The 27,537-nt window shown below is 43.1% G+C and overlaps 1 protein-coding gene across 1 annotated transcript in view; it reads right to left on the bottom strand.

Moving 5' to 3' along the window:
- Positions 1-25,378, bottom strand: part of KSR2 (kinase suppressor of ras 2) — a 410,930-nt gene extending 385,552 nt beyond the window's left edge. Inside the window, exon 1 of the mRNA XM_036823399.1 lies at positions 25,199-25,378. Coding sequence (XP_036679294.1) covers positions 25,199-25,378 — 180 coding nt within the window. The remainder of the gene's footprint in view (positions 1-25,198) is intronic.
- Between the last annotated feature and the right edge of the window lie 2,159 nt (positions 25,379-27,537).

Genomic DNA, 27,537 nt, shown 5'->3' with positions numbered 1-27,537 from the left:
GTAAATATTGAGTAGGACATATCTTAATGACAAAAGGAACTGAAAAAAATCTTAATTATATTCAGTATTCTTAGTCAACAGTAGCAGTATAAATATCATTATTTTGAAACATATATAATTAGTATTAAGGTCAATAAAGTTAGAAACCAAAATTCTTAGCTTAAGAGAAATGAGATACAAATATAAAATCAAAAGCTAAGTAAAGTCACATAATCTTAGATTTAAATTATGAATTCATTTTTCTCTCTCTAAAAAATATGTATCTTCTATCTACTGAAATGATAACCCAGTAGCAATGAGCACCCCCAGTGCCCACTTGTGGTTTCTAAATATCATTTTCTCTCAAAGGAATCAGGGCTTCTTTGAGAAATGACTGATTTCAGGTCTGGGGAACAAAATAAGAATTCTGGCACAACTTGTTGTGACAGAAGGCATGGAAGCCATTCAAGACAACTGAGACCATGTCCGAAGAACTTGGGAGACAACTTAAAGTGGCTTTGAGTGGTCAAAGATGGGGCATTTTGAGCTTCAAAAACAGTAATGGCTACAATGGACTGTAACACATCAAGTAAATTTTTTAAATCCATGATTTCAAAATAATATTCTTTAAAACAATCACTGGCCATTTTTACCAACTCTACATTTGCAAAACTGGTAAGTAAAGGGAAAGAATCAACATTTATCCTGCCTCTTCATATAAACTGGATTTCAGAGTAACCATATAGGAGATATGCAAAAGTTATTTATAAAATAATTCTAGCTTAAAATGCAGAAGGAATGACAGAATTAGAAAAGCACGATATTGCAACCCCCTAATGGAATAAAGGATCTAGATATGGTCATCAGTGAATGAAAGACTGTTGGGACACATAATGCATACTTCAGGTTGACAGCACATGATCCTGCTAGATGGATGTTCACATCACTTAAAGTGTAACATCCAGATGTTGCATGCTTTCTGGTGTGATCATTACAAAATACTCAGCATCACCTATGAAGTATTCTTGAAAAAGATAAATAAATAAGCCTGAACTTAATCAAACACCTCTAGATTTAGCTATCATTTGACAGGAAATATGGGGATATAGGGACAAGCTACACCATACCCTGAGGAAGCATGCAAACTCTACAAGACAAATGACTCAGCTTCATCAACAAATAAGTAACATGGAAAAAAAGGAGCAGGAACTATGATGATTAAGAACTTAAGAGACACATAAACCAAATGCAATATAAGATCCTCATATGGATCCTGATTCAAACAAATCAAGTGCACAAACACATTTTCAAAACACCTGGAGAAATCTGAACATGGACTGTGTATTAAATTATATTAAGAAATTAGTTTTTATTTTGTAAGCTGTGGTTAACAGCTTTGTAGTTATATTATTTTAAAAGGCTTAACCTGTTTGAGGTGCATACTGAAGTATTTACAGATAAAAGTCTACAACCTTTGGCATTTGCTTTAAAATACTCTAAAACACACACACACACACACACACACAGACAAATGAAACAAGATTAGCAAAATGTTGATTACTGTTTGATCTGTTAAATTTTTCCATTAAAAAAAAATTAAGTAAATTGTCTCCTATTTACCTTACTCTTTAAAGGAAAAGATAGTTAATGCTGACAATTTTTACCACATGGTAGTATTTTCCATAATAATAACTATATAATAATGATAACAGCAGTAGCTATTAATATTATTACTTCCTGCATGCTTGATATAAGGCATTTTACATGTATTATCTCATTAAATCCTAACCCTGAGAGGAAGGTCCTGTTATTATCTGTATTTTACAGATGATAAAACTGACAGAGTTGTTCAAAGACACACAGCTAATTAACAGCAAACCTGAGATCTGAACCCAGGGTTGATTCTGAAGTGTGTGCTTATCTGTCTTGGGACACTGCCCAACGTAGCCTTTTCAGAAACAAAGTACTGGCTGCCCATCTATCTTTCTCATGTAGATCTGGAAGTAAACAACAGAGAAAAATAGAAGAAAAATCGGCTCTCTCCCCATCCTTGCCTTGGTTTCCTTCTTAGGGAACCAGGCAAAGCTTCACTAGCCTATCTTGTTTTCTGCTACAAAGACAGAAGTCCTGATAACTTGTTGACAAGGATGCTGTGAGCACCGAACATCATGTGCGAAGCACCCCAAGGATGACGAACGCTCCATAATTCCTAATTAGCATCTCTCAGTTAGGAATCTGGAAGCTGCTGCTTTGGAGGTGAATTATAAGTTTGATTTGCATATGTCAGGGCTGCTTTAAACAGAGGAAACTGGTTGATCTCTCCTGGGAGGGACTCCACTGGTGCTGTTCCCAAGAGCTCTTTCTGGCACCAAGGAAGTTTCCCTGAACATTCTTTCTCCTGTCACACATTCATTCCCACCCAGAGGAGAAAAATCATTCAGCAGCCACTGGTAGTGAAAGCCACAGACGGCCCTGCTCCTGGCAGAGATGGCCCAATGAACTCCACCACCAACCTTCTTCCTGCCACATAGGGGCATAGTTACGATCTAAGGGTGTCCTTTGTAGATTACCTTTGGGACGCAGCACAGCTTGGCCTGTAGGTCAGCAGGTCCCGAGGCTCTCAAATCCTGCCTCCACCAGTGACTAGCTGTGTGTCCTCGGGAAAGTTATTTGATCTCTCAGTTTTTTCCTGTGTCAAATATGACGGCACCTACCTCCCGGGGTTGTTGTGCAGATGAAAATAGAATAATATATGGAAAGGGTTTTGCCTAGTCTCTGGCACACTGTCAGCACCCAATAACAACCCTGATCACTTATGGGTAATGTTTTTATCATCATTATATCATAAAGAAAAAAAAGGACCCAGCCTTTCCTGGATGCCAATCAAATACTGATATGTGAAAGCAAGGTAATCAGGGCATACCAGGAAAAAATTAGTACCTGGAAAAGTACTTCTCCTCCCTTTCTTCATTTTTTAATACTGTAGTAAAATATATATAACAAAATATATCATTTTAGCCATCTTTAAGGGTACAGTTTAGCATATCCATATTGTTGTGCAACCATCACCACCATCCATCTCCAGAATCTTCTCATCTTCCCAAACTGAAACTCTGTACCCACTAAACAATAACTCCCCATTTCCCTCTCTCCCAGCTCCAGACAACAACAATTCTACTTTCTGCCTCTATGAATTTGACAATGCCAGGTATCTCATAAAAGTGGAAAAGGACAGTATTAATCATTTTGTGTCTGGTTTATTTCACTTAGCATAATGCTTTCAAGGGTCATCCATGTTGTAGCATTTATCAGTACTTCCTTTTCATGGCAAAATAATATTCCGTTGTATGGATATACCACATTTTGTTTATTTATTCATTCGTTGATGGACACAGGTTGTTTCTGCCTCTTGGCTATTGTGAACAATGCTTCTATGAATATTCATGTAAAAGTATCTGTTTGAGTCTGTGCTTTCAATCTTGGGTATACACCCAGAAGTGAAATTGCTGGATCATATGGTATTTCTATGTTTAATTTTGTAAGGAACCCCCTTTTTTTTTTTTTGGCTACGTCACACAGCTTGTGAGATCTTAGTTCCCCAACCAGGGATTTCACTTGGCAGTGAAAGCGTGGCGTCCTAACCACTGGACTGCCAGAGAATTCCCAGGAACCTCCTTATTTTTAATGGTAAACAATACTTGTTGAATATTTACAACGAGGCACTTGAATTACTTTTTCCCATTTAATTCTCACAGCAATTTCCATTGTAGGCATTTTGATTTTACAGATTAAAAAAATAGAGCTTAAGACTGGATAGGTAATGTGTCCAAGACACTAAACTTAGCAAGAGCAAATGGTGGGATTTGAACTCAGATCTGGAAGACCCCAAAGCCCAATATTTACCACCAGGCCATGTTGTCATCCCTTAGAAAGGAAGAAAAACACTTGTCTTTCTCTTTAAGGATGCATGTGGCCTCTGGGTTCAATGGAAGGGACCAAATAAATGCAGAAACCCAGCACCACCACCCAGCAGCTGTGTGACTTGAGACGAGTCCCTTCACATCTCTGCATCTCAATTTCTTCATGTGTAAATGGAGTTAATACTCCTAGGAATACATCCTAAAGGACTGAAAGCAGGGAAAGTACAAACAGATATTTGTACGTGAATATTCACAGCAGCATTATTCACCATAGTCAAGAGGCAGGAACAGGGGACTTCCCTGGTGATCCAGTGGGTAAGACTCCACACTCCCAATGCAGGGGGCCCGGGTTCTATCCCTGGTCAGGGAACTAGATCCTGCATGCATGCTGCAACTAAGAGTCCTCATGCCACAACTAGGAAACCCGTATGCCACAACTAAGAAGCCCGCATGCCAAAACTAAAAGATCCTGCATGCAGCAACAAAGACCTTGCATGCTGCAACTAAGACCCAGCATAGCATAAATAAATAAACAAACAAATAAATAAATGTTTTTTAAAAAGAGGCAGGAACAACTCGTCAGTGTCCATCAACAGATGAATGGATAACTAAAATGTGGTCTATCCGTATAATGGAATATTACGCAGACCTGAAAAGGAATGAGGTGATGATACACATGACAACATGGATGAACCTGAAAGGCATTATGCTAAGTGAAATAAGTCAGACACAAAAGAACAAATATTGTATGATTCTACTCATATGAGATACCTAGAATGTGCAAATTCATAGAGACCGAAAGTAGAATAGAGGTTACCAGGGACTGGAAGGGGCAGGGAAGGGGGAGTTACTGTTTCATGGTTACAGAGTTTTTCTCGGTAATGATGGAAAAGTTTTGGGTACAGACAGTGGTGATGATTACACCACACTGTAAATGTATTTAACGTCACTGAATTGTACACTTACCAATGGTTAAAATAATAAACATTATGTATATTTTACCACAAGAAAAAAATTTTAATGGAATCAATAATATTGGGGTTGTTCTAAGGATTAGACTGGTGCTTCACAAACTTTTATGTGCACACAGATCACCTGATTGTATTAAAATGCAATTCAATTAGTCTGAGCCAGAGCCTGAGACTCTACGTTTTTCTAACCAGCTCCCAAGTGGCACCAATGCCACCTGTCTGTGGGCCACACTGTGGGGAGCCATGTACCTGAAGCTCAGGTGAGTGCTTAGGATTCAGTATGCACCAGCACACTGTGATCTGCCTCTGAAATTTCATAGCCCCCAAGCACACTCTTTTTAAGAAGCTACAAGAGTCTTGCAGAGCAGAGGCTTCAGCCGCTGTGTCTCCCACAGTCATCTAAAAACTTTTCTCTCACAACGGCATTTGGATAAAAACACCAAGCTTGAAAACATTTCCATGTTAAATAATCCTGAGGAGAAAGAAGCATGCATAACACACAGCACGAACCTTGGGCAGGCCCTGTCCAGACCCTGATCTTGGGCAGCCCTCAAACACTTCTGATGACCAGGAGCTCATCTGCACTCAGCCCCGGCATTTGCCCAGGGCTTGCAGGTGAGGAATGGACAGAAATAGTTAGAAACAGGAGCTGCAGAAAATGACTCAAAAAGGAGCACATCTCCATGGCCTGGATCCAAGTCATGCTCCTACACCCAACCCCCCCTGCTAAACAGGGCACGTCTGCTTGAATTTGGGGCAAAATCTTGAGCTAAGACTGCCAAAATCATGCCCACCAAGCCTAGGAACAACAGTCCAAATCACTGTTAGTTCTCCCTCCTCATTTCTCCCCCTTCCCCCAGTTTGGAGCTCATAGCTGCCCATATATGTCAAGTTCAAGACTACACCTTGTTATTCTGCTTCAAGGGTTCGATCTGGTAAGCATGAAGCCCGAACCATAAGGACAATTCAACCCCAAATTTTCCACATGGAGCTGAGAAGTTAATTTGGAAAACCAAACACAAATTATTATGGACCAGCCAGATTAATTTCTAGAGATTTGCCATAACTGCAGCAGCTAACACTTAGTGAGCTCTTGTTATGTGCTAGACACTGAGCTAAACATTTTGCATATATTATCCAATCCTCATAACAACATTATGAGGTAAGTACTGTCATCTTCCTATTTGTACAGATGGGAAAACTGAGACACAGAGAAGATTAAGCCCAAGGTTATGGCTCATAACTGGAAGAGCCAACACTGTTACCCAAAACTTAAACCTATCTTAAAATGAGAATTTCAAAATGTGGTATTATAGGATGGACATACATGAATTTGACATAGTCAAATTCAAGAATTTAAACTTAGCCATAAACCCATAGCCCAAAAAGAGAACAAAAAGTTCATTCATGTCCAATCTGAAAACACTAGTGATATCTACAGTTTAGAGAATGTTCCTGGTCCTCGCATGAATTGTGTGTCAGGAGATAGTCATGAGCAATCAGTAAGAATAACACGTTTCCCTTGTCATGATCACCCAGCACTGCCAGGTTTAGCAAATAAAAGAATATTCAGCTAAATCTGAATGTCAGATAAACAATGATAAGTTTTGTAAGTATGTCCTATACAATATTTGGGCATACTTATACTGGAAAAGTATTCATTACCTATCTAAAATGCAAGTTTAACTGAGCATCCTATATTTTATTTGGCAACCCCATGATCAGCAAATACAAAACAATACAGCCAATGCCCTGACTTGTGGGTCCACTTTCCCAAGCGCTTTATTTTATTTATTTATTTATTTATTTGTTTGTTTGTTTATTTAGGCCATGCTGCATGGCATGCAGGATCTTAGTTCCCTGACCAGGGATTGAACTCGCGCCCCCTGCAGTGGAAGCTCAGAGTCCTAACCACTGGACCACTAGGGAATTTCCCCCAAGCGCTTTAAAAAGCGTCTGTCCTTTGATCCTGCCAATATCCTCTGTGGCTCAGTAAAGTTATGTAATTTGCCCAAATCAGCAGCAAGAGGGTGGCGGAGCTGGGACCCATACCTCGTGTTCTAGCTCTCCATCTACTCACTGTCCCATGAGAGATATATGGCCCACCTTGAAGGGAGGCCAGTCATGAGAACACACTGGAAGCAAAGTTTCTTGGTCCCAGAGTAGACTCACAGAGTAAGGCTATTAGGCAAATCCACTGATTTTGTGAACACTGAGTTTAAAAATCTCTGAAACACCCCACTATGAGCATCTCGACATTCCCAGGGTATGTTTTACCCTTTTGCTCCTTATACCCTCCTCAGAATTTCCTACATTTGCTGGAATTCTGGATTAAGGATTGGGACAACAGAATCTAGTGTTCCCTCCATCCAAGCTTTTGGTTAGAACACCGCTGCTTGGTCCATGAAGCCTGGGAAGAGCTGACCTTCCGCCCTTGTTCCAGGATCCATCTCTGAGAATGCTGTCCCCTCCTGTAGAGAGGAGGAGTAGAGAAATGAATCAAGCCCGACCAGTGAAAAGGATACCCCAGACATTTGTTGCAGCTCCTGGGAAATAATGATGCTCTTCCTCCATAGTAGCTAAAAGTGATAGAAAGACTGGATGAAAGCAACAGACAAAGAAAGCAGAGCTTTCTAAAGCAGAGCTTGCCTGTATTCTTTAAGTATCTGGATCTAGCCATGCTGAAGCTAATAATGACCCATAGACTTCTCAGTTACATAAGCCAAAGAACTCCCACTTTTTGCATAAGCAATTTGAGGTACGTTTCTGTCACTTGCGACCAAAAGAGTTCGGGTTAACGCAACCAGTAAACACCATCATTTTTTACGTCAATCAACAGGCAAGGTCAAAAATATCTGGAAATCCTATTCGCTGTAACTTCTAAATATATCCAAAATCCAACCCCGGCTCACCAGCCTGGTGTGAGCCACCATCGTCTCTCTCCATGATAGTCTTCTAAGTCATCTATCTGCTTCTACTCTTGCCCCCTACAGTCTATTAGTTAGAAGGATGCTATTAAAACTCAAGTCAGATCATGTTACTCCTCTGCTCAAAATCCTCCAGTGCACCTCACTGCACTTAGTAAAAAATCTTTACACTGGTCTAAAAGACCCTACTGATCTGGTCCCACTCTGCTGCTCTGACCTTATCCTCAACACTCCACTCCAGTCACACAAGCTTCCTCCAAGGCCTCAGGGCCTTTGCACGAGCTGTTGCCTCACTCTAAGTGCTCTTCTCCTGCCCTAGACAGATTCATGGATGGCTCCCTTGTTTCCTTTAAGTCTTTGCTCAAATGTCACCTTTTCCATGAAGGTGGAAAAGGTGACATTTCCTTTTCTTCATGTTTATTTATTGTCTGTCTCCACCAACTAGAATGTGAGCTACCCAACATCAGGGCTCTTTGCCTGTTTTACACCCAGATGTATCCCTAGCACCTAGAACATCGCATGGCATGTTGTATGGGCTCAACACTAGGAAATCATGAGTTGGGATAACGCGGGCCCAGGAGGAAGGAAACAGGTCTGAAAAATAGAAGGCAGCCTCAGGGAGATTAGACAAAATCTGGAGCACAGGGGAGGGTCCAAAGACTCTTCCTCCATCAGACCCAAGGTTCAAGGTGGCATCTGGGCTCAGCCTACCCTCTGCCGTCCTGGTTCTACCTTTGCAAAGACCCTAGTTCCCATCTTAGCAGAAAACTGAGGGCGACTGGCTGTGAGGAAATGTGATTATACATGTACGACTGAATAGTAGGGGGAAGAGTCCTCCTCTTAATCTGAGTTAATATAAGACTGCTCTCATTATCGTTAATCTGATCAAACAATGACCAGCTTCTCGGACCTGTAGCATGCTACTAATGAACTTTTTATAACTCTGTGGAGACATTTTCTGCACTGCTGTTAATAATAAACCACAAAGCATGGGATTGAAAATGTATTTCCATTTCACCACCTCTTTCTCTCCTGGCTTTATTTTCCCTCCCTCCAGCCCACCCTTCTCAAGGTCTTGCCCATCTGTTATTATTATGGGATGGCTTGTGTTTGTCATGGAGTTAAAGAACCTGCCTCCACCTTAGGGGACCAAAAAACTCATGTTATGCTTTCAAATTGTACTTGAGAAATGGTGATCATAGAGAGTTTTATTCAATTTGGCAAATGAGACTGCCTCATTTTTCTATAATAAGGAGGAGATGAGGCAGGAAGAAGATGCAAAGGAACCCAGTTTAGAAAAAGGAAAAAGTGCTGTCCCATCCCCTTGCCTTCAAATGGGCCTGAAGCACTCGGTACTCCAGCCATGTTGGGCTCCATCTGGTTCCTCAGAAGACTCAGGCTGTCTTCTACCTCTAGGCTTTTGCACATACTGTCCCTCTGCCTGGAACAGCCTTTCCTCAACTCAAGGTAACTCATTGTCCTTCAGGTCTTAGCTTTAACATCATATCACTAGATCCATGAGGCAGTATATTCCAGGTCCCAGTACCTAGAACAGTGCCTTATGTGCTGTACATATTTATACATCTTAAGCCCCATATGGGCAAGATGTTGTTCCAGTCTCCTTTGTATGTCTAATGCATTTAACACAAAGTGGAATGAATGAATGAGTGAATGAATGTTGAAGCTAATCAACCAGGTCCTCTTTCAGAGTAGACATTGGAAATGGCTGAAGGCTTATCCTAACATCAAAGCTATGACTCTTCTCCTTGAGTTTCCTCTCAGACACGGTGCCCAGAACGTTGTCAGGAGCATCTTCAATGGCCAAACGGCTTGTTCTCTGAGTGCCTGTTTGTTTTAAATGGCCAAAAGTCATCAGGAGTGGGTCAAGCCAAGTCAAGATGGTAGACTTCCAACTTGAAAGCCACCATTTAGGGTCAAGAAAAAAATAAAGAGACTTGTTTTCTTGTAAGGTGACTCTGAAGATGGTTTTCAAGAATGTCTTAAGTAACGCCAGCAGAGCTGGGACAAGACAGATGCCTTCTACCATGGCTGCTTTGAGAAGTACAGCTCTCTTTTGTGTATAAATACTTTGATTTGTTGTTTAGAGAAATATCTGACTAAGGAATTATTGGTGTGATAATAGGAGTCTCGTTATGCCTAAAACAGAGCACTTGGTATTTAACAGAAATATACATTTGAAATATTTGAGGATGAAATGCTACGATGTCTTAGGAATTGCTTCAAAATAATCCAGGGAGGATGGGGTAGGGGGAGAAGATTAGCCAGAATTTGATACTTGTTGAATTTTTGTGATGGGTACATAAGGGTCCATTATGCTATTCTCCCTACCTTTGTATAGGTTTGAAGTGTGTGTGTGTGTGTGTGTGTGTGTGTGTGTGTGTCTGTGTGTGTCTGTGTGTGTGTGTCTGTGTGTCTCTGTGTGTGTTTGTCTGTGTGTGTGTCTGTGTGTGTGTCTGTGTGTGTGTGTGTGTGTGTGTGTGTGTGTGTGTGTGTGATTGTCTGGTCCCAGTCACATCTCTAACTTTGCCCTCACTGGTGATTGAGAATAGCCTCCCAATAAGCAAAGATCATAAAATCAACAAGTAGTTGGTTACCCCATCTTCTCCAGACTAAACAATACAACCTCAATTTTTTCAACTTATGGATGGGTAGGATTAGAAAAAACAATTTTGAAACAGCAATGAGACATTACTTCAATAGCATTGATTATCTGTACCTTCCTTTTCCTTATCCAACATTGTTTAAACATATTAAGGGAAACAATGGTGAGGTTCTTGATCAGATAATAATGAGTCAATGTCTGCTTTTTACTTATAGTTTTGATTTCTGAGTTCTGCTGGAAAATGGAAATTCCATGATAAAATGAGGCTTACACACGACCCATTGGCAACACTGACATCTGTAGATGTGACATACGCTCTCCAGTTCACCGTGACCCTTATGTCTCCTCCCGAGTATCCTGCCCCTGGCCTATTTTTCTTCTGTGGGTTCCCTTCCTGGTCCCAGAAAACAACTGACTGTGTGACCCCTGGAAATCACACAGCCTCATCTGTAAAACTCACATCCCTTTCTGATGTCACTTCAGAAAAATTTCGTCTTAAATTAGGCTTCCTTGTCATTGACATGATTCTAACTCTGTATTTATTTCAACTGAAAGTATGTATTTTTAAAAACCAAGCCTGCCCCAAGTTTCTTAGCTCATCACAAGTGGATTCACTAGTAAAGTGACTTTACATATTTTTTATTAAGTCACAGATTTGCTGGAAACATTTACCTCTCACAGTTGTCATTCCTGAAGATGCAAAACCACAAACTCTGCTCTCGTAAAGTCTGAGAGGGTTATAAACGGGTACACTCTTCCTAAAGGACCATTTGGCCATAGATGAGAAAAAGCTTTCCAAGCACGCAGTAATTCTACTTCTAGGTATATTTCTTAAGGAAACAAATAAGAATGCTTTACAAAGACTTCATTTCAAAAGTAGTCACTAAGGCTGTGTTTATGAGAGCAAAAAACCAGAAATAATCTAACTCACTAAAGGGGGTTGTTTAACTCAATTATGCTACATCTTTATGCTGGAGTGTTACCAGCCATTTGAAATGCTATTTAAAAAATGGTTTTGGCAGGGAAAGACATTCATGTCTTAAGTCAAATTTTAAGAGGAAAAAGAAACAAATAAGAGGAGACTATGAAATAAATAAAATATAGTTGTTCTTAAAAGTCATATGAAAGTACATGTTTGCATGCAGAAAAACCTATAAGACTCTATAACAAGATGTTAACAATGTTGATCTGTGGGTGGTGGGATTATAAGTGTGTTCATTTTTCTTTTTGATTAAATGCATATTCTATTTTTTTCTAGAATGAATATGCTTTGCTTTAATGGCTATAAATGTCTTTTAAATGACTATTTTATTTAATGAGTTCCATTTCTGAAGTCAGTGTGAACGATTCATTACCTGGCATGTGTAACCTGAAGAGCCAACCGAGTACCTGCAAGAGCTCCAGGGAAATGTCACAGAGACCATCACATACAACCACAAAGGGTGTGGAAGGAACTTCCAGCTCTAGAGTTCCTAACTGCATGGCAGCCTGAACCTGGGGACACGTTTCTTTAGTTTTTAGCAGAAGCAAAACAGTTTCCTCCCCAAATGCCCCCATCCTCTTAACCAAACAAATGATCGTGGCAGCACTATTCACAAATAGCCACAAGGTGGAAACAACCCAAATGTCCACTGACGGACAGATAAACAAAATGGGTTTATCCATACGATGGAATATTATTCAGCCATGAAAAGGAATGAATTATTGATACCTGCTACACCATGGATGGACCTTGAAGACATTATGTTCAGTGAAAGAGGCCACACATAAAAGGCCACATACTGTATGATTTCATTTATATGAAATACCCAGACTAGGAAAAACCATAGCAACAGAAAATAGATTAATGGTTGCCAGGGGATGGAGGGCAGGAACATTGAAATTGACTGCAAATAGGTACAAGGTTTAGTTCTGGTTTTTTGGTTGTTGGGGGTTTTTTGTTTTGTTTTGTTTTGTTTTTGCATGTGTGGTAATGGAAATGTTCTAAAATTAGATAGGGGAAATGTTGCATAACTCTGCACATATATTAAAAAGCATTCAATTGTATACTTCAAAAGAGTTTAAATGGTGAATTTTATGTTATGTGAATTTTATCTCAACTTTTAAAAACCTAAAAAAAGAAACGCTGGGGTGGCTATATTAATATCAAAGAAAATAGTTTTCAGAGCAAGGAAAATTACCAAGGATAAATAGTAACTTTACATAATGATGAAGGGTGAAGTCGCCAAGAAAACAACCATCCCAAATGCATATACACTTAACAAAACAGTTCAAGATACATGAAAGCAAAAAGTGATGGAACTACAAGGAGAAATGGACAACACTCCCCTCTGTGTAATCAATAAAACTTGAGAGAAAATCAGCAAGGATACAGAGGACTTAACACTATCAACCAACTGGCTCTAATTGACATTTATACAACACTGCACCCGTCAACTGCAGAATTCACATTCTTTTCAAGTATACTTGCTACATTCACCAAGAGAGAATATGGTCTAAGTGATAAAATAAACCTTAAACATTTTAAAAGAATTAAAATAATATAAAATGTGTTCACTGATATAATTGAATTAAACTGTTAGTCAAAGATAACAGGAAATATCCCCAATACTTGGAAATTAAATGACATCAAATATCATTTAATTTGATGAATATATGCATCAAAGAAAAAGCCTCAAAAGAAATTATAAAATACTGTGAGCTAAAGGGAAATGAAAATATAATATATCAAAATTTGTGGGATGCAGTTAAAGTAATCCTTCAAGGGAAATTTACAGCAACAAATACTTATATTAGAAAAGGAGAAAGGTCTCAAATCAACAATCTAAGCATCTGCCTCAAGAAAATAGAAAAAAGAGGAGCAAAATAAACCCAGAGCAAGCAGGAGAAAGGAAATAATAAGAAGAACAAAAATTAGTAAAAGTTAAAACAGAAAAATAGAGAAAATAAATGAAGCTAAAAATTAGTTCTCTGAAAATATGGCTAAAATTGATAAACCTCTAGCCAGACTAACACAGAATACAAGAGAAAGAATATACATTACCAATATCAGGAATGAAAGAGGTGACACTACTATACACCCCACAGACACAAAAGGATAATAAGGGAATACTATGAGCAACTCTCCGTATGTAAATTGAACAATTTAGATAAAATGTACCAATTCCTTGAAAGCCACAAAGTCCTAAAATTCACCCAATAATAAATTAAAGAAATTGAAGTTGTAGTTTAAAACCTTCTGCAAAAAAATTAAATTAAAATAAATCTCTAGCCCAGATAGTTTCACTGGGGAATTCTACCAGAATTTAAAGATGAAATAACACCAATTCTACACAGTCTCTTCCAGAAAACAGAAGTAGAGGAAACAATTCCTCGTTAAATAAAACTCGTAAAATAAAACTCATTTTATAAGGCCAGTATTACCCTGATACTTAAACTAAACAAAGATGGTATGAAAAAGGAAACCACAGACAATATCCCTCATGAACAAAGACACAAAAATCCTCAACAAAATTGTAACAAATCAAATCCAGCAACATATTAAAATAATAGTATAGGGCTTCCCTGGTGGCGCAGTGGTTGAGAATCTGCCTGCCAATGCAGGGGACACGGGTTCGAGCCCTGGTCTGGGAAGATCCCACATGCCACGGAGCAACTGGGCCCGTGAGCCACAATTACTGAGCCTGCGCGTCTGGAGCCTGTGCTCCGCAACAAGAGAGGCCGCGATGGTGAGAGGCCGCGCACCGCGATGAAGAGTGGTCCCACTTGCCGCAACTAGAGAAAGCCCTCACACAGAAACGAAGACTCAACACAGTCATAAATAAATAAATAAAAGAACGTGAATTTCTTTAAAAAAAAAAAGCAAACTGGGCTATTCATTTCAGTAACAGTCAAGTGGTCTTAGTTTGCATTCAATTTCCAATCAGTTTCTCAATCTATTTCATCTGAAGTCTTCACATTACCCACTATAAAAAATACCTATAAAAAAAAATAATAATAATAATAATAGTATAGCAACATATTAAAAGGATAATATTGCTTTTTGGGTTTATCCCAAAGCACTGTTTCTCCCAGTCAGATAAGCATAAAAATATAAAAAGTGGCAGCTAACCTTGCTCTACCTCCTACCTAATAAAAATGATGCCCCACTTGATGGGTTCATTTTTATACTTGTCTATTCGCCTCATTGCTCAAGTGCATGCCACCCAACCCTGCCCAAGGCACCATCCCAGTGCCTTTGTGGATGGGCACAAAGAGACACATTCATGACTATTTCTGATGGGCATGATACTCTGGGTAGGATTGGCGCACAGGCAAAGGGAAATTTATCATCACCAGAGACCCCAGAATCCAAAATTCTAAAAGAATGGAACTCATACAGGACAAAGCAGGGAGACAGTGGCTGCAAAATTTGGGTTGGAGACTTGTCAGGAATCTGTGGCCATGGCTATCTCTTGTCTCTACTTGGTAGGTTCCAGATCTAAATGCAAACTCTACTTGAGACTTTTGTCAGCCAAAGGAAGGACTGGCCTTATTCGCTCTCCTCCAAAGAGTAGAACCAAAGGATAAAAGACATCAGAGTGTAGATCCAAGTCAACAGAAGGAGGATAATTCTAACCTTTATAACTCACCCATATCAAAAGGCTGACTTATGAAAGGACTTGAATAGACATTCCTCCAAAGGGGATATACAAATGGCCAATCAGCACATGAAAAGATGCCTACCGTCATTAGTCATTAGGGAAATGTGAATCAAAACCACAATGAGATACCACTTCATACCCACTGGGATGGCTATAGTCAAAAAACCAGGAAATAGTAGGTATTGCCAAGGATGTAGAGAAATTGGAAACCTTGTGCATTGCTGGTGGAAATATAAAATGGTGTAGCCACTGTGGAAAACAGTATGAAGGTTTCTCAAAAAATTAAGTATAGAATTACCATATGACCCAGCAATTCCACTCCTAGATACATAACCCCAAAGAATTCAAAGCAGGGAATCAAACAGATACTTGTACAATAATGTTCATAGCAGCATTATTCACAGTAGTCAAAAGATGAAAACAACTCAAGTGTCTATCAACACAGGATGGATAAACAAAACATGGTCTATCAATACAATGGAATATTATGCAGCCATAAAAAGGAATGAAACACTGATACATGCTATAACATCGATGAACCTCAGAAACGTTATGCTACGTGAAAGAAGCCAGACACAATAGACACACAGTGTACGATTTAACTTACATGAGGTAGTACCTAGAACAGTCAGATTCATAGAGACAGAAAATAGAATAGAGGTAACCATGTGGCTGGGGTCAGGGGGAGATATTGGTTAATGGGTACAGAATTTCTATTTGGGGTGATGAAAAAGTTCTGCAGGTGGATAGTGATGATGGTTGCACAACACCGTGAATGTCCTTAATGCCACTGAATTGTTCATTTAAAAATAGTTAAAATGGTAAATTTCATGTTATACATATTTTACCACAATAAAAAAAAATGCATTTTTTAAAAGGTTGTTTTGTGAAGTAGTGCTTGCCCCAAATCACAAAGCCAAAGCTGGACACTGGGCAGGAGGGGGGCCTACACAACCTCTTAGGGTCCTCTGAAGCACTTGGATATCACAGCTTCTGACTTTTCTCTTTACCGCACAAGCTTGAGACAAGTTCAGGAGTTGTAAGGCCCAACCCCATAACTGGCATTTTGTTATCCAACTTGGAGTTTATGACGAGCAAATGGTTTAAAGACTAAAGCCTGCTAGGCACTGATGGGAAGTGAGTCATCTGTGAGCAATTCGAAGATGCAGACCTGGTATGAGAATCTTGTTCGCTTATGTCACCTGCAGCCCAGCAGGTGTGCCATTATCCCATAGAAGGCCTCCAAGGCCTTCGCCTTCTCGCATCTTGCTGTCTTCTCCCTGCTTCTCACACACTGGGGGCTCAGTTAACAATGACCGAATAAATGAACTGGCACCTCCCTGGATGGCTGAAACACCCCATCCACCACTCAGGACTGAAGCACCCTAACCTCCCTATGACAAGCTACAGAGAGTATGATCATCAAAACCGCCAAAGCTAACAATTATTAAGCATTTGCTATGTGCCGGGCGCTTTGCCCGGCTTTTTAATGCATGATTCCGTTGAATCACCGTAACAACCCCATGTAAAACACTGTCCCAATTTTATAAGCAAGGAAACTGAGGCTCAGGAAGGAGAGCTCATTTGCCCAGGGTTACTTAGCTAGTAGGTCCTGAATTCAGACTGGGATCCAAGCAGTCTTACTGTGTAGCCCACACCCTCCCAACTACTTGGCTCTACTGCTTCGAGCACCCACCCAAATTTCCAGGGACTCAATTATGTTATTATTTCTGAGTCTTCATCTCATTTTTTTCCTGGTCCAGGGAAATCGAGGGCATCCATCTTTGGAACGCATCCACAGCTCTAATTGATGGCTGCCTAGAAACTCCAGGGGGCCCATGCTTTCAGTCTTTATCAAGAACAAGATTTCCATTACGGCAAAACACAGAAATCACCTCGATGCTCAAGAGCTGCGCTGACCAAGTGAAATATACAGTGAGCTGCCTGTGTCATTTAAAATGTTCTAATAGCCTCAGGGAAAAAATAAGATACAGGTGAAATCAATTTTAACATAGTTTATTTAACCCAATATATCTAAAATAGCATCATTTCAACATGTTGTCAATGTAAAAGAATACCAATGAGATATTTTGCATTCTATTCTTCATTCTAAGAGTTTGGGATCTGGCGGGTATTTTATAATAATAGCACAGTTCAATTAGAGCTCGCCACGTTTCAACTGATTAATAGTCAATGTGGCAAGTGGCTGGCATACTGGACCTCTCAGGTCTAAAATGCCTCCCTCTGGGGACTTCCCTGGCTGGTGGTCCAGTGGGTAAGACTCCACGCTCCCAGTGCAGGGGGCCTGGGTTTGATCCCTGGTCGGAGAACTAGATCCCACATGCATGCTGCAACTAAGACCCGGCACAGCCAAAAATAAATAAATAAGCCTTTTTTTAAAATAATAATAAAAAAAAATAAAATGTCTCCCTCTCTTTTTCTCATCTTTCCTTGTCTCTGTAGATGCCCTACTTTGTCTCCATCAGTTCTGTATTTCTCTTCAATCATCATCTGGCACGGTCACCAATGAGAGCACATGAGTGACAGTATTCCATCGTTAGGATTCTCATTAATCCCACAGCTCTCACCTCTGATCACATTGCCCTTATCACCTATGCTTCCTCCTTCGCCTCTATTTGCTCTCATCTTTGCTTTCTTTTCTTCCAGGCCAGGCCACCTCTGGGGACTCCGGAGAGGAGCAGTCAACCTCCAACCTCTTCCTGGATCCATGGCTGCCTGAATTTGCAGTTTGGGTCAGATCAGTGACTCTAAACCTCAGTCCACTGGCTTGTAAAACAGGAACAACTACAGTTACGGTCACTCCCCACTGGAGAGACATTCCAAGGGTCATAGAAATCCTGCCCAAGAAAATCATGCTACACTCTGCCTTTTCTCCCACTGTTGTCCCTTTTCCCTCCCCACCCTTCAGCTTCTCCATCCTCCCTCCCAGCTGCCATGTCCCCCTCGGCTTCCTCAGCTTCGGAACACCTTCCATTCCCCAGCTCCAGAGCAGCAAGGGGGAAGGGAGGTCCCAAAAGGTGGAGCCCGGCGAGGGGGGTGGAGAGAGGAGCCCAGAAAATGACCCGTCCTCAGGGAGAGGAGGAAGAGCCCTCAGTGTCCTGCCCATTGGAAGAAGGATAAGAGCTCCCTATTAGAACCCACCCTAAAACCCCAGAGCGGGTAGAGAACCCTTCAGAAATAACTCTTGCCACTGACTCAGAAGTTTGAGACCACGTCCCACCCATGTCTCTATGAGAACGAGGCAGAGGCTGGGTCGCCGCAGGCTGGGTGCTGTGCATGGAAAACCATGTGCTGCTCTCACCAACACAGGTTCCCAGGTCCTTCCCAAGTGCAAACAGGAAAGACGAGATTTGGGCCTAAGACAACTGCCTCCTTAACCCAGAGCTCTTGGTCATCAAAGCACAGGCAACCAAAAAATAAAACAAAACAAAAATCGAGACTGCGGATACAGAGAAACGGGCCCTTTCCCACACTGTGGGTGAAAGGTAATTTGGCAAAACCTATCAAAAGTCCAGAAACTCTGCATATCCTTGGATCCAGCAATATTCCACTTCTAGGAATCGAAGACAAGGATTACTACAAGCCACTAGGATGTCTATCTACTACAGTATTATTTATAATAATGGAACATGATAAACATACACATCTGACAGAATTAAATAAGTTAGATAAATTATGCAACGGCCATGTAGCACTATGCAGCCATTAAAAATACTATTTAATAAGATGAAAAGATGTTCCTGACATGTTAAGTGAACCTCATATCTCTAGCCTTCCTCAAATCTCCAGGCTCACATACCCAACTGTCTACTTCACAAACGTAAATGTCTAAACAGGACTTCATTGTCAAGCCCAACCTAATCCACCCCCGGTCTTCACACTTCAAATAATGACACCGCCATTCACTTAGTTCTTCGGCCAAACACGTAGGAATAATCATTGGTTCTTTATTTTCCTCCACCCCCAACATCCAATTCATGCGCATCCCCCATGCACTTGACCGTCTGAGACCAGCCACTTGCTCCATCTCCCCACCATCACTCAAGTCAAAAGCACTCATTCCTGGCTTTGACTCCCATACTAACCTCCCACTTTGTCTCCGTGCTCCCATTCTTATTCCCTATAGTCTACTTTCCCTGCAGCAATCAAAAGGAGCTTTTAAATAAGTCAGTCCCCCACCCTTTGCATAGTTAGAACAAAGTGCAAGTATCTCAGCCAAGCCGTCTCTGACTGGGGCCCTGCGTCTGCCTCCCACTTGTGCCCCTCATCCCTTCCCCGCTCACCCTGCGCCAAACACAGTGGTCTCCTTGCTGTTCTCAAAACATGTAGAACATAGTCCCACCCAAGAACTTTGCACCTGCTGTTCCCTCTGACTTGCGCATTCCCCAGATATTTCATGGCTTGCTTCCTCAGTCAGTAAACCTCCCCAAGGGGCCTTTGCTGATCATCCATGCCTTCCTCTCTTTCCATGCTCTTTGGTTTATTGTGGATTTTTTCCATAGCTGTGATTCAGTTATATTAGATTGTTCACTGGCCCCCAATGACCACACCTGCTGGAATCCATACCCTTGGATACTAAGTCCCACATTGACGATGGGCTCAACCACATAATTTGCTTTGGCCAGTGGGACGTTAGCAAAAGTTACAGAAGCAGAGGCTTAAGACAGGCTATGAATTGGAGCTTGCCTTCTTGGAACACTGCTGCTGCCACCATGTAAGAAATCTGGACACTGTAAATAAACTGTAGTTCAATGAAAGAAAGAAAGAGACAGAGAAAGAGAGAAAGGAAGGAAGGAAGGGAGGGAGGGGAGGAGTGAGGAAGGGAGAGAGGAAGGAAGGAAGGAAGGGAGAGAGAGAGAGAAAGGAAGGAAGGAAGGGAGAAAAGAAAGAAAGAGAGGAAAGAAAGGAAGAAGAGGAAGGAAGGAAGGAAGAAAGAAGGAAGAAAGAGAAAGAAAGAAAGAGGGGAGAGGAGGAAGAAAGAGAGAGAGAGAAAGGAAGAGGAAGGGAGGGAGGAGAGAGAGAGGAAGGAAGGAAGGGAAAAAGAAAGAAAGAAAGGAAGAAAGAAAGAAAGAAACAAATCTGGGCTGTCCTGCTGGAGAGGCTATGTGGAAGAGAGCTGAGGTTGCCTGAGCCAATCACTAGCCGACCACCAGCCACATGAATAGGGCCGTCTTGGACCATTCAGCCTCAGTGGAGCTGCCAGATGACCACAAGTACTGGTCTGCAAGACCAGCCGAAAGAACTGCCCCGCCAGTCCCAACCCACACAGCATCACTGAAAATAATGCGTTATTGTCTGAGGTTTCCCAACTTAATTAAGTCTAGGTATGGGTCTCTCAGACCATAATCTGTAACTGAGATGGAACAGATAAAGAACAAATAATTGATATGTGATGGCTAGAACACCCTTGCTGTATAGGAGATTCTGTTACTTAGCATCCCCCACCCAATCCTGATATTTACCTCCACTTGTAATTTAACCGAAATAGAACCCAACTCAGAACCAGCTGCACGTGGCCAGTGCCCACCAGCCCTAGTGCCACTCATTCACCTTTCAGATGGCCTCTGTTGCCTCCAGGTTCATTTCTCACCCTATAAATCAGGGGATCAGCAAACTACAGGCCACGGGCCAAGTCTGACCCACCACCTGTTTTTTTCAGGCCTGAATCCTAAGAATAGTTTTTACATTTTTAAATGTCAAAAAAAAATTAGAAGGAAAATACTATTCCGTGACACGTGAAAACTGTATCCAATTCGAATGTCAGGGACCCTAAATGGAGTTTTATTAGAAAACGTTTATTTCTGGGTTGTCCGTGGATGCTCCAGGCTACGACAGCAGAGCTGAGTGGTTGTGATGGAAACCACATGGCCCACAAGGCCTCAGCGATTTACTACCTGTCCCGTTACAGAAAAAGTTTGCTGGTCCCTGCTGCAGGCTGCCATGAGACTAACCTTTAAACAACTTTTTAACTGTACTCACTCCAAAACCTTTGAAGATTTCTATCTCCCCTCTAAAAGGGATGAAACTTTGTTTGTCTGACTTCCCGATACTAAGTTACACTCCAGGAGTTTGTAACGTGAATTCGTTTCCTATGACACTCTACCAGGTACTCTTCATTCTGGGCCAGCCGGTCTGTAAGCTGCCCCTTGAAGGCAGGAGAATTCCTCCATCCGGTTTCTTGTTCTGGCCCAGAAAGCTCCCCCAACCCGCTGCAATTTAAACCCTCCCCATATCTCACTCCACTCAGGGTCCCCAGCTCCCCAGTCAAGGGTGCTTCCCTAACCACTTCGTCACATGTTTCCCTGGGTGCATTCTATGGAACATCAAGCCCAAGAGATGTCTCTGGAAAAAGGAAACACCGCAGACGCTACCCTCTCTTGGAGTCACAATGTACAAATACAGCACATTAAAGGCTCTGGGAAGTCCTGCAGTCAAGATACCTATCTCTTTTGCTTACCTCAACCTTTCCCAAATGTGTTAACCATGGGACTTATTTTGTCTTCAGAATACTTGTTGACCACCAGCATCTAGTACAGTGCCAGGATTTCAGTATTTGTTGAAAGAATGATAATGCTAGGGTTCTATAGAACTAGGGTTCCACAGAACATACTTTGGAAATGCTGCTCAAGATCCTTCTCTCCCTCCAGTCTGAGCTGTTCCCTTCCGTGTCATCTACTCTACACCATGTAATGCTAATCATCACCATCAAAGAAGCTATCATTTATTTAGCACCTGCAGGCACTGGGCTACAGACAGCGTTAGACCCTTGAAAACCTCACCTCTTTTCATCCTTACCACCACCTCTGAGGTAGGTAATGTTATTCCTTCACTGCCATTTTGCCAAAAATGAAACCATGGGTCAGAAAATTTAAATCACTAGGCCAAGATAAAGTAAGTAGGAAAGCTAGAATGCCAAACTACATCGGTCTAACTCCAAAACTCATGACCTTTCTTCTCTGCCAGAGGAACTCCTGGTAACATACTGTGGCCAGCGCTGCTGGCTGGCCCCCCAATGTCCCTTCATGCCTTCTTCCAGGCTAGCACAACCCTGATTTTGTATGGAGTAGCAACAGGTCAACCAGGAAGGAACAGACTGCAACTATCTAGACCAGTCATGATGGCATCCCCACTGCCTTGCAGCTCGGACAAGCGACCTGACCCAGTTGTGGCAAAGAAGACATAATGAAACATCACCTTAGGGGTAGGAAGGAGGAGGTGTCCTGCGGAAGCCAAACAAAGACATGAAGCCTTTATTCCTTCCTATTCACCTGGTCCCCCTCTTCCCTACCTTGAACGTGGGTGTAATGGCTAAAGCTTCAGGGGCCATCTTGTGGCCATAAGGAAGAGGCCATGAGAATTCACAAAGACATCAGCCCCAATGTTATTACCTCACTGAGCCAACTCAAGCAGCTACATACCTCCAGACTTCTTGCTACTTGAGAAAAATAAACCATTAATTGCTTAACCACGCTGGGTGGATTTTCCATTTCACGCAGCTGAACACATTCCTAACGGACCCACATGCTGTCTCCCATATTACTGTTTGGACTTTATCATTATCTCACATACACATGATTAGCCTTGTCTCCCTCGTCATGAAAGTACGCTTCTTGGAGACTAAGTCCATGTCAGATGTTTTTTGTTTCCACAGGGGTATAGGCAAGGTTTTCAGGGATGGTCTGTTCAATTTACTACTTTCTTTAGTGTTTGTGAGCAGGGAGATGTCATCATCTAACAGCTGAAATATGGCCTCTATCTCCTATTAGATTAGTCTTTCTCAAAGTGTCAATATGAAAACATGCATCACAAACACCTGGACTGTTTACTAAATGCAGATACCTAGGCACCCTCCAATCCCAACTGAATTAGAATCTCTAGGATTAGAGGCTGAAAATCTGCATTTTTAATAAGCTCCCTCAGGTGGTTCTGATATATAAAATTTGACAGCTGCTGGGATTTAAAAACAACAACAACTGTGGATCCAAAACCTATGTGAGGTTTGGCAGGACTTGGCTGGACCCTAAGGCATCAGCCCCTCCTCAGAGGCCCCACCCTAGCCCTAGAGACCTAGAAAGCCTAAACTGGCATAACTGCTCAAGATCCTTTCTTGGGCAATATGGATAAAGTCGTGGGCACACTCTGTGGCATACTGGGATTAGGAAACTAACAACAGATGCATTCCCAGTAACTGTCACTTCCCACCATACCAATGCCCACATCCCCCAGTTTAAAAAGAAAACCACTATGCAGAAAAGAAGCAATGGAATCCGTGGCCCACTGCAACAATCACCATGATCCAGGGGGCTCTCAGAGGATGGAGCATGTTGAAAAGAGGAAAAGAAAACTGGAGAAACTTACATAGTAATACACAAACTAGCATTTGGGACTCCTGACTCAGAGGAACAGAAGAGACCTCCGGTGGCCCTTTTGGGTTATTTATTTACAGCATGCAATTCTGGACAGGATCTTCTCTTGGGCACTGCTCAGACAGAGACAGAAGGCTGGCCAGGGCATCCCACACTTTTTCTTCCATCAGCGGAGTCCTAGCCTACACGGTTCTCCAAAGCTCCGAGAAAGAAAATACCTGTGCCTCCCCACAGAATTCCCACGCCTCTGCTACCCCTTGATACTTACGTTATTTCATTTCTGACGATCATTTTCCCAGATGACAGGTGCACACAGAGATGCATTCTAGGGGAGCAAACAGTATACTCAATACACACACACACACACACACACACACACACACTAACTCCACTTTCAAACTGGTGACCTTCCTGCCTGCTGATATGCGGCCAAATTTAAAACCACGGAGGAAAAAGGAAGACTTGAAAGTGAACCAGAGATAAGTGCTCATCCAGACTAGAACGGGGGCACAAGGGCTAAAAGATTCAGTAGGGATTAAAGAGTTCAGGCCTTGGAAACACACGGGCTGGAAACTAGTCGCCATCCCAGCTCTGCACACGTCCGCCCCACCACAGGGAGAACCACTTTCCTTTGCTCCCAGCCCCATGGCCACCACCCTCAGCAAGTGCCAGCTAATGGGAGTTCCCAAATTTAATCAAGCCATGCGTAGCACGGGGCCGGTTGGAGGGAGGGATGTGAGTCGAACCCTAGAGATGTTTCGAACAACGTGGATGCTCAATGATTACGTGGACGCCAGGCATTTTCTAAAGCTCTTGAAACCTTCTTCCTTTGACCAGATGGCCTTCGGAAGAAATAATTTCTGCCATCTTCTTTCTGAGTAACTTTGCATCCACCACCACCCCCCCACGAAATTGCTTCAAACTCCCCCTCAAGTTCTGTTGGAGAGAATGTTACAACACGCCAAAGATAACTCCTCCTCCCGACCCCTTTTTTCACGGTCCCACCAAGATTTCAGAGTATTTTCCCACACAACCTGTGTGTGCTGATCCAGGGTTGTTTTGGGGTTTTTGGGGGGTTTGGGGGTTTTTTTGGTTTTGTTTTTAACACGTTTCAGGCCTGCAACAGCTCCCTGCATCAAAATGATTTGATTGGAAATGGGTAGCTCAATGGGGAATTCTTTTTCATGCATCTTGCCTCCTGACATGTATATTACTGAAAACAAACAAGTAAACAAACAAACCAAATCCAAGGAGCAAAAGGGGGGCTGGGAAGGAGGCCGAAAAAGAAGAGGTCTATCTTTACAGGCAGCCCCATTCTGCGAGCAAAAAGCACCTTTTGACCACCTGCAGAATGCGCAAGGTCACGTGGGTTCTCTGCAGCGCCTTAATGTCTTACCCAGCACACAAGCAAGCCCCCGTGGCATATAAACAAATTCACAAGCAGAAAAAAGGGAGAACTCACTCCTCAAAGAGGAAGCGAATGATAACCACAGCCGCAAGAATAATAATAAAGAATAACAGTTACTACTACTCCTCCCACCACCCAGCCAAGCGCCGACGACAGCAGTACAGTAAAGGGACACCCAGTGCAGGCTTTGCAAGATAAATCACAGGAGACCAAATCGTGCCCACCTTGCTACCCTCCCACCGCCCCCCCACCCCCAACAAACAGAATCAAGGGAAAGGGGATGGTGGGGGAGAAGGGGGAGGGAAGGAAGGATGGCTTTCTTTCCATAGGCAACACCTACCTCCAGGGTCCGGATTTCTTTTTGTGTGAGGTCGTTGGAAGTAGCACATTTGGTCCTAAGCCCTTCCAGGTTGGAGATGCTCAGGTCTATCATGTTTTGGACCAACTCGCACTGCTGTAAGGCTTTTTGCAAACTCAGAGGCTGCTGCTCCTCGCTTTTCGTCATGTTTTCCTCATCCATCGCTTGCTCTGCAAGCCCCCTTCCCCTCCTCCTCCTCCCAGAGAGAAAAAAGGGGGGTGTGGGGGGAGTAGAGGTAGTCTGCCCCCTACGCCTCTCCAACCACTGCGACTTCTCAACAATGTCTCATGAAGAAGAAACCCAACATCTCACACAGGGTTGAGGGGGTGGGGGTGGGAGGAGGGGACAAGAGCCAAAATTTATTATTTTATTTTGGGGTATCAAGCAGACTTCATGAGAACGTCTCCTCTCTCTGAGTCTCTGGTCCCTGAAAAGGAGAGATGCTGCTTCTCAGAAGCAAACCAGGTGATGTGATGCTGTCTGTACACTTAGGGAGGAGGAGGAGGAAAAAGAGGAGGAGGGGGGAGGGAGAGGAGGAGGAGGAGGAGGAGGAGAAGGAAAACAGCGCTCACTCTTTACACACCGGCTCCGTGAAGGACAAAATTATATATTTTTGGCTGGCTGGCTTTTATGTCAAAAAAAATCTGGTTTGCCCCCCTCCCAGTTGCAGTGACACGGCATTATCCACCGTTTGTGGTGCTTTAGCGCGTTCTCAAGATGCTGTCTGCATTGCTCCCGCGGCTGCGGCGGCGACTGCGGCTGGTTGCTGGCTCGTCGTCGCGCTGCTGCTGCTGCCGCCGCCGGGCTCCGGGGGTGACGGCTGCTGCATTCGCTCCTGCCTCGCTCCACTCCGACATCTTGCCTGTCAATCAAGGTGGGGGGGTGGGGAGCAAGGGAGCGCCGGCGAGGGATGGAGAGCAAGGGACCTGCAGGGGAGCGGGTTGGTGGAGAGGCGCGGTGCGCGCATCCGCCCCCGCCGGGCCCCGGCCCCGGCTCGCCAGGGACCCGCCGAAGGAGGCGGAGAAGGAGCGCGCAGGCTCGCGCACCTGGCCGGGAAAAGGGACGATTCCCGGCGGCGGCAGGGGGAGCGGGAGGCGGGATTTCTAGGCGATGCGGAGCTCGCGTGGCAAAGTGAAATTACTACCGGGCGGGCGTGCGAGCGAGCAGTCGGCGGGCGGGGGCGCGGGGGAAGCGCGCACGGCGGGCCGAGGCTGCTCCCGGGGGCGGTGGAGATGGCAGGGACTGTGCTACAGCGCGGAGGCTGGGCCGAGGGGGCGGGGAGAGGGATTTAGTGGCCGGGTGGGGGTGGGGGCCACTACTACGGCACCGCTCTCGCGAGACGAGGCCGGAGCGCGGCTCAGCAGGTGCACTCCCGCAGGGAGCAGGTGTGCGTCCAACTTTAAACTCCGTAGTGCATGCTGGAGAAACGTCAGCGTGAACCTGGGCACGTCCTCTCTGGCTTTCTAGCTGTGTGTGTGTGTGTGTGTGTGTGTGTGTGTGTGTGTGTGTGTGCGTGCGTGCGTGCGCGCGCTCCTGCCTTTTTGCTTGTCGTCTCTTGCTACTGGGGGAAAATGAAACAAACCTGGTGATCTCCCATGAGCCGTAGGAAGCTGCCTCCCAGAACTGTCACCCCGGCCTGCAATTGCCCTGAGGGGTGGCTTTACATTTGGAGAGTGAAAGGGGTTTTGCTTCAATCTGATTGTTACCATGTCCTACATGTCCTGCATGGTCTGATCCCAGCCTACCTAACCCCCCTTATATCAGCAAACTACGGTCCCAGAGTTAAGAATGGATTTTACGCTACAAACAACTGCTGGAGAGGGTGTGGAGAAAAGGGAGACTCCTGCACTGTTGGTGGGCATGTAAATTGGTGCGGCCGCTGTGGAGAACAGCATGGAGGTTGCTGAAAGAGCTAAAAATAGAGCTACCATATGATCCAGCAATCCCACTCCTGGGCATATATCCGGAGAAAACCATAATTCGAAAAGACATATGCACCCCAATGTTCACTGCAGCACTGTTTGCAATAGCCAGGACATGGAAGCAACCTAAATGCCCATCGACAGAGGAATGGATAAAGAAGATGTGGTACATGTATACAATGGAATATTACTCAGCCATGAAAAAACGAAATAGTGCCATTTGCAGCAACATGGATGGACCTAGAGATTGTCATACTGAGTGAAGGAAGTCAGACAAAGACAAAGATCATATGATATCACTTACATGTGGAATCTAAAAAAATGGTACAAATGAACTTATTTACAAAACAGAAATAGAGTCACAGATGTAGAAAACAAACTTATGGTTACCAAAGGGGA

The sequence above is a fragment of the Balaenoptera musculus genome, chromosome 14 (assembly GCF_009873245.2).
Source record: "Balaenoptera musculus isolate JJ_BM4_2016_0621 chromosome 14, mBalMus1.pri.v3, whole genome shotgun sequence".
NCBI lineage: Eukaryota > Metazoa > Chordata > Mammalia > Artiodactyla > Balaenopteridae > Balaenoptera > Balaenoptera musculus.
This window is presented reverse-complemented; position numbering and strand designations above follow the sequence as displayed.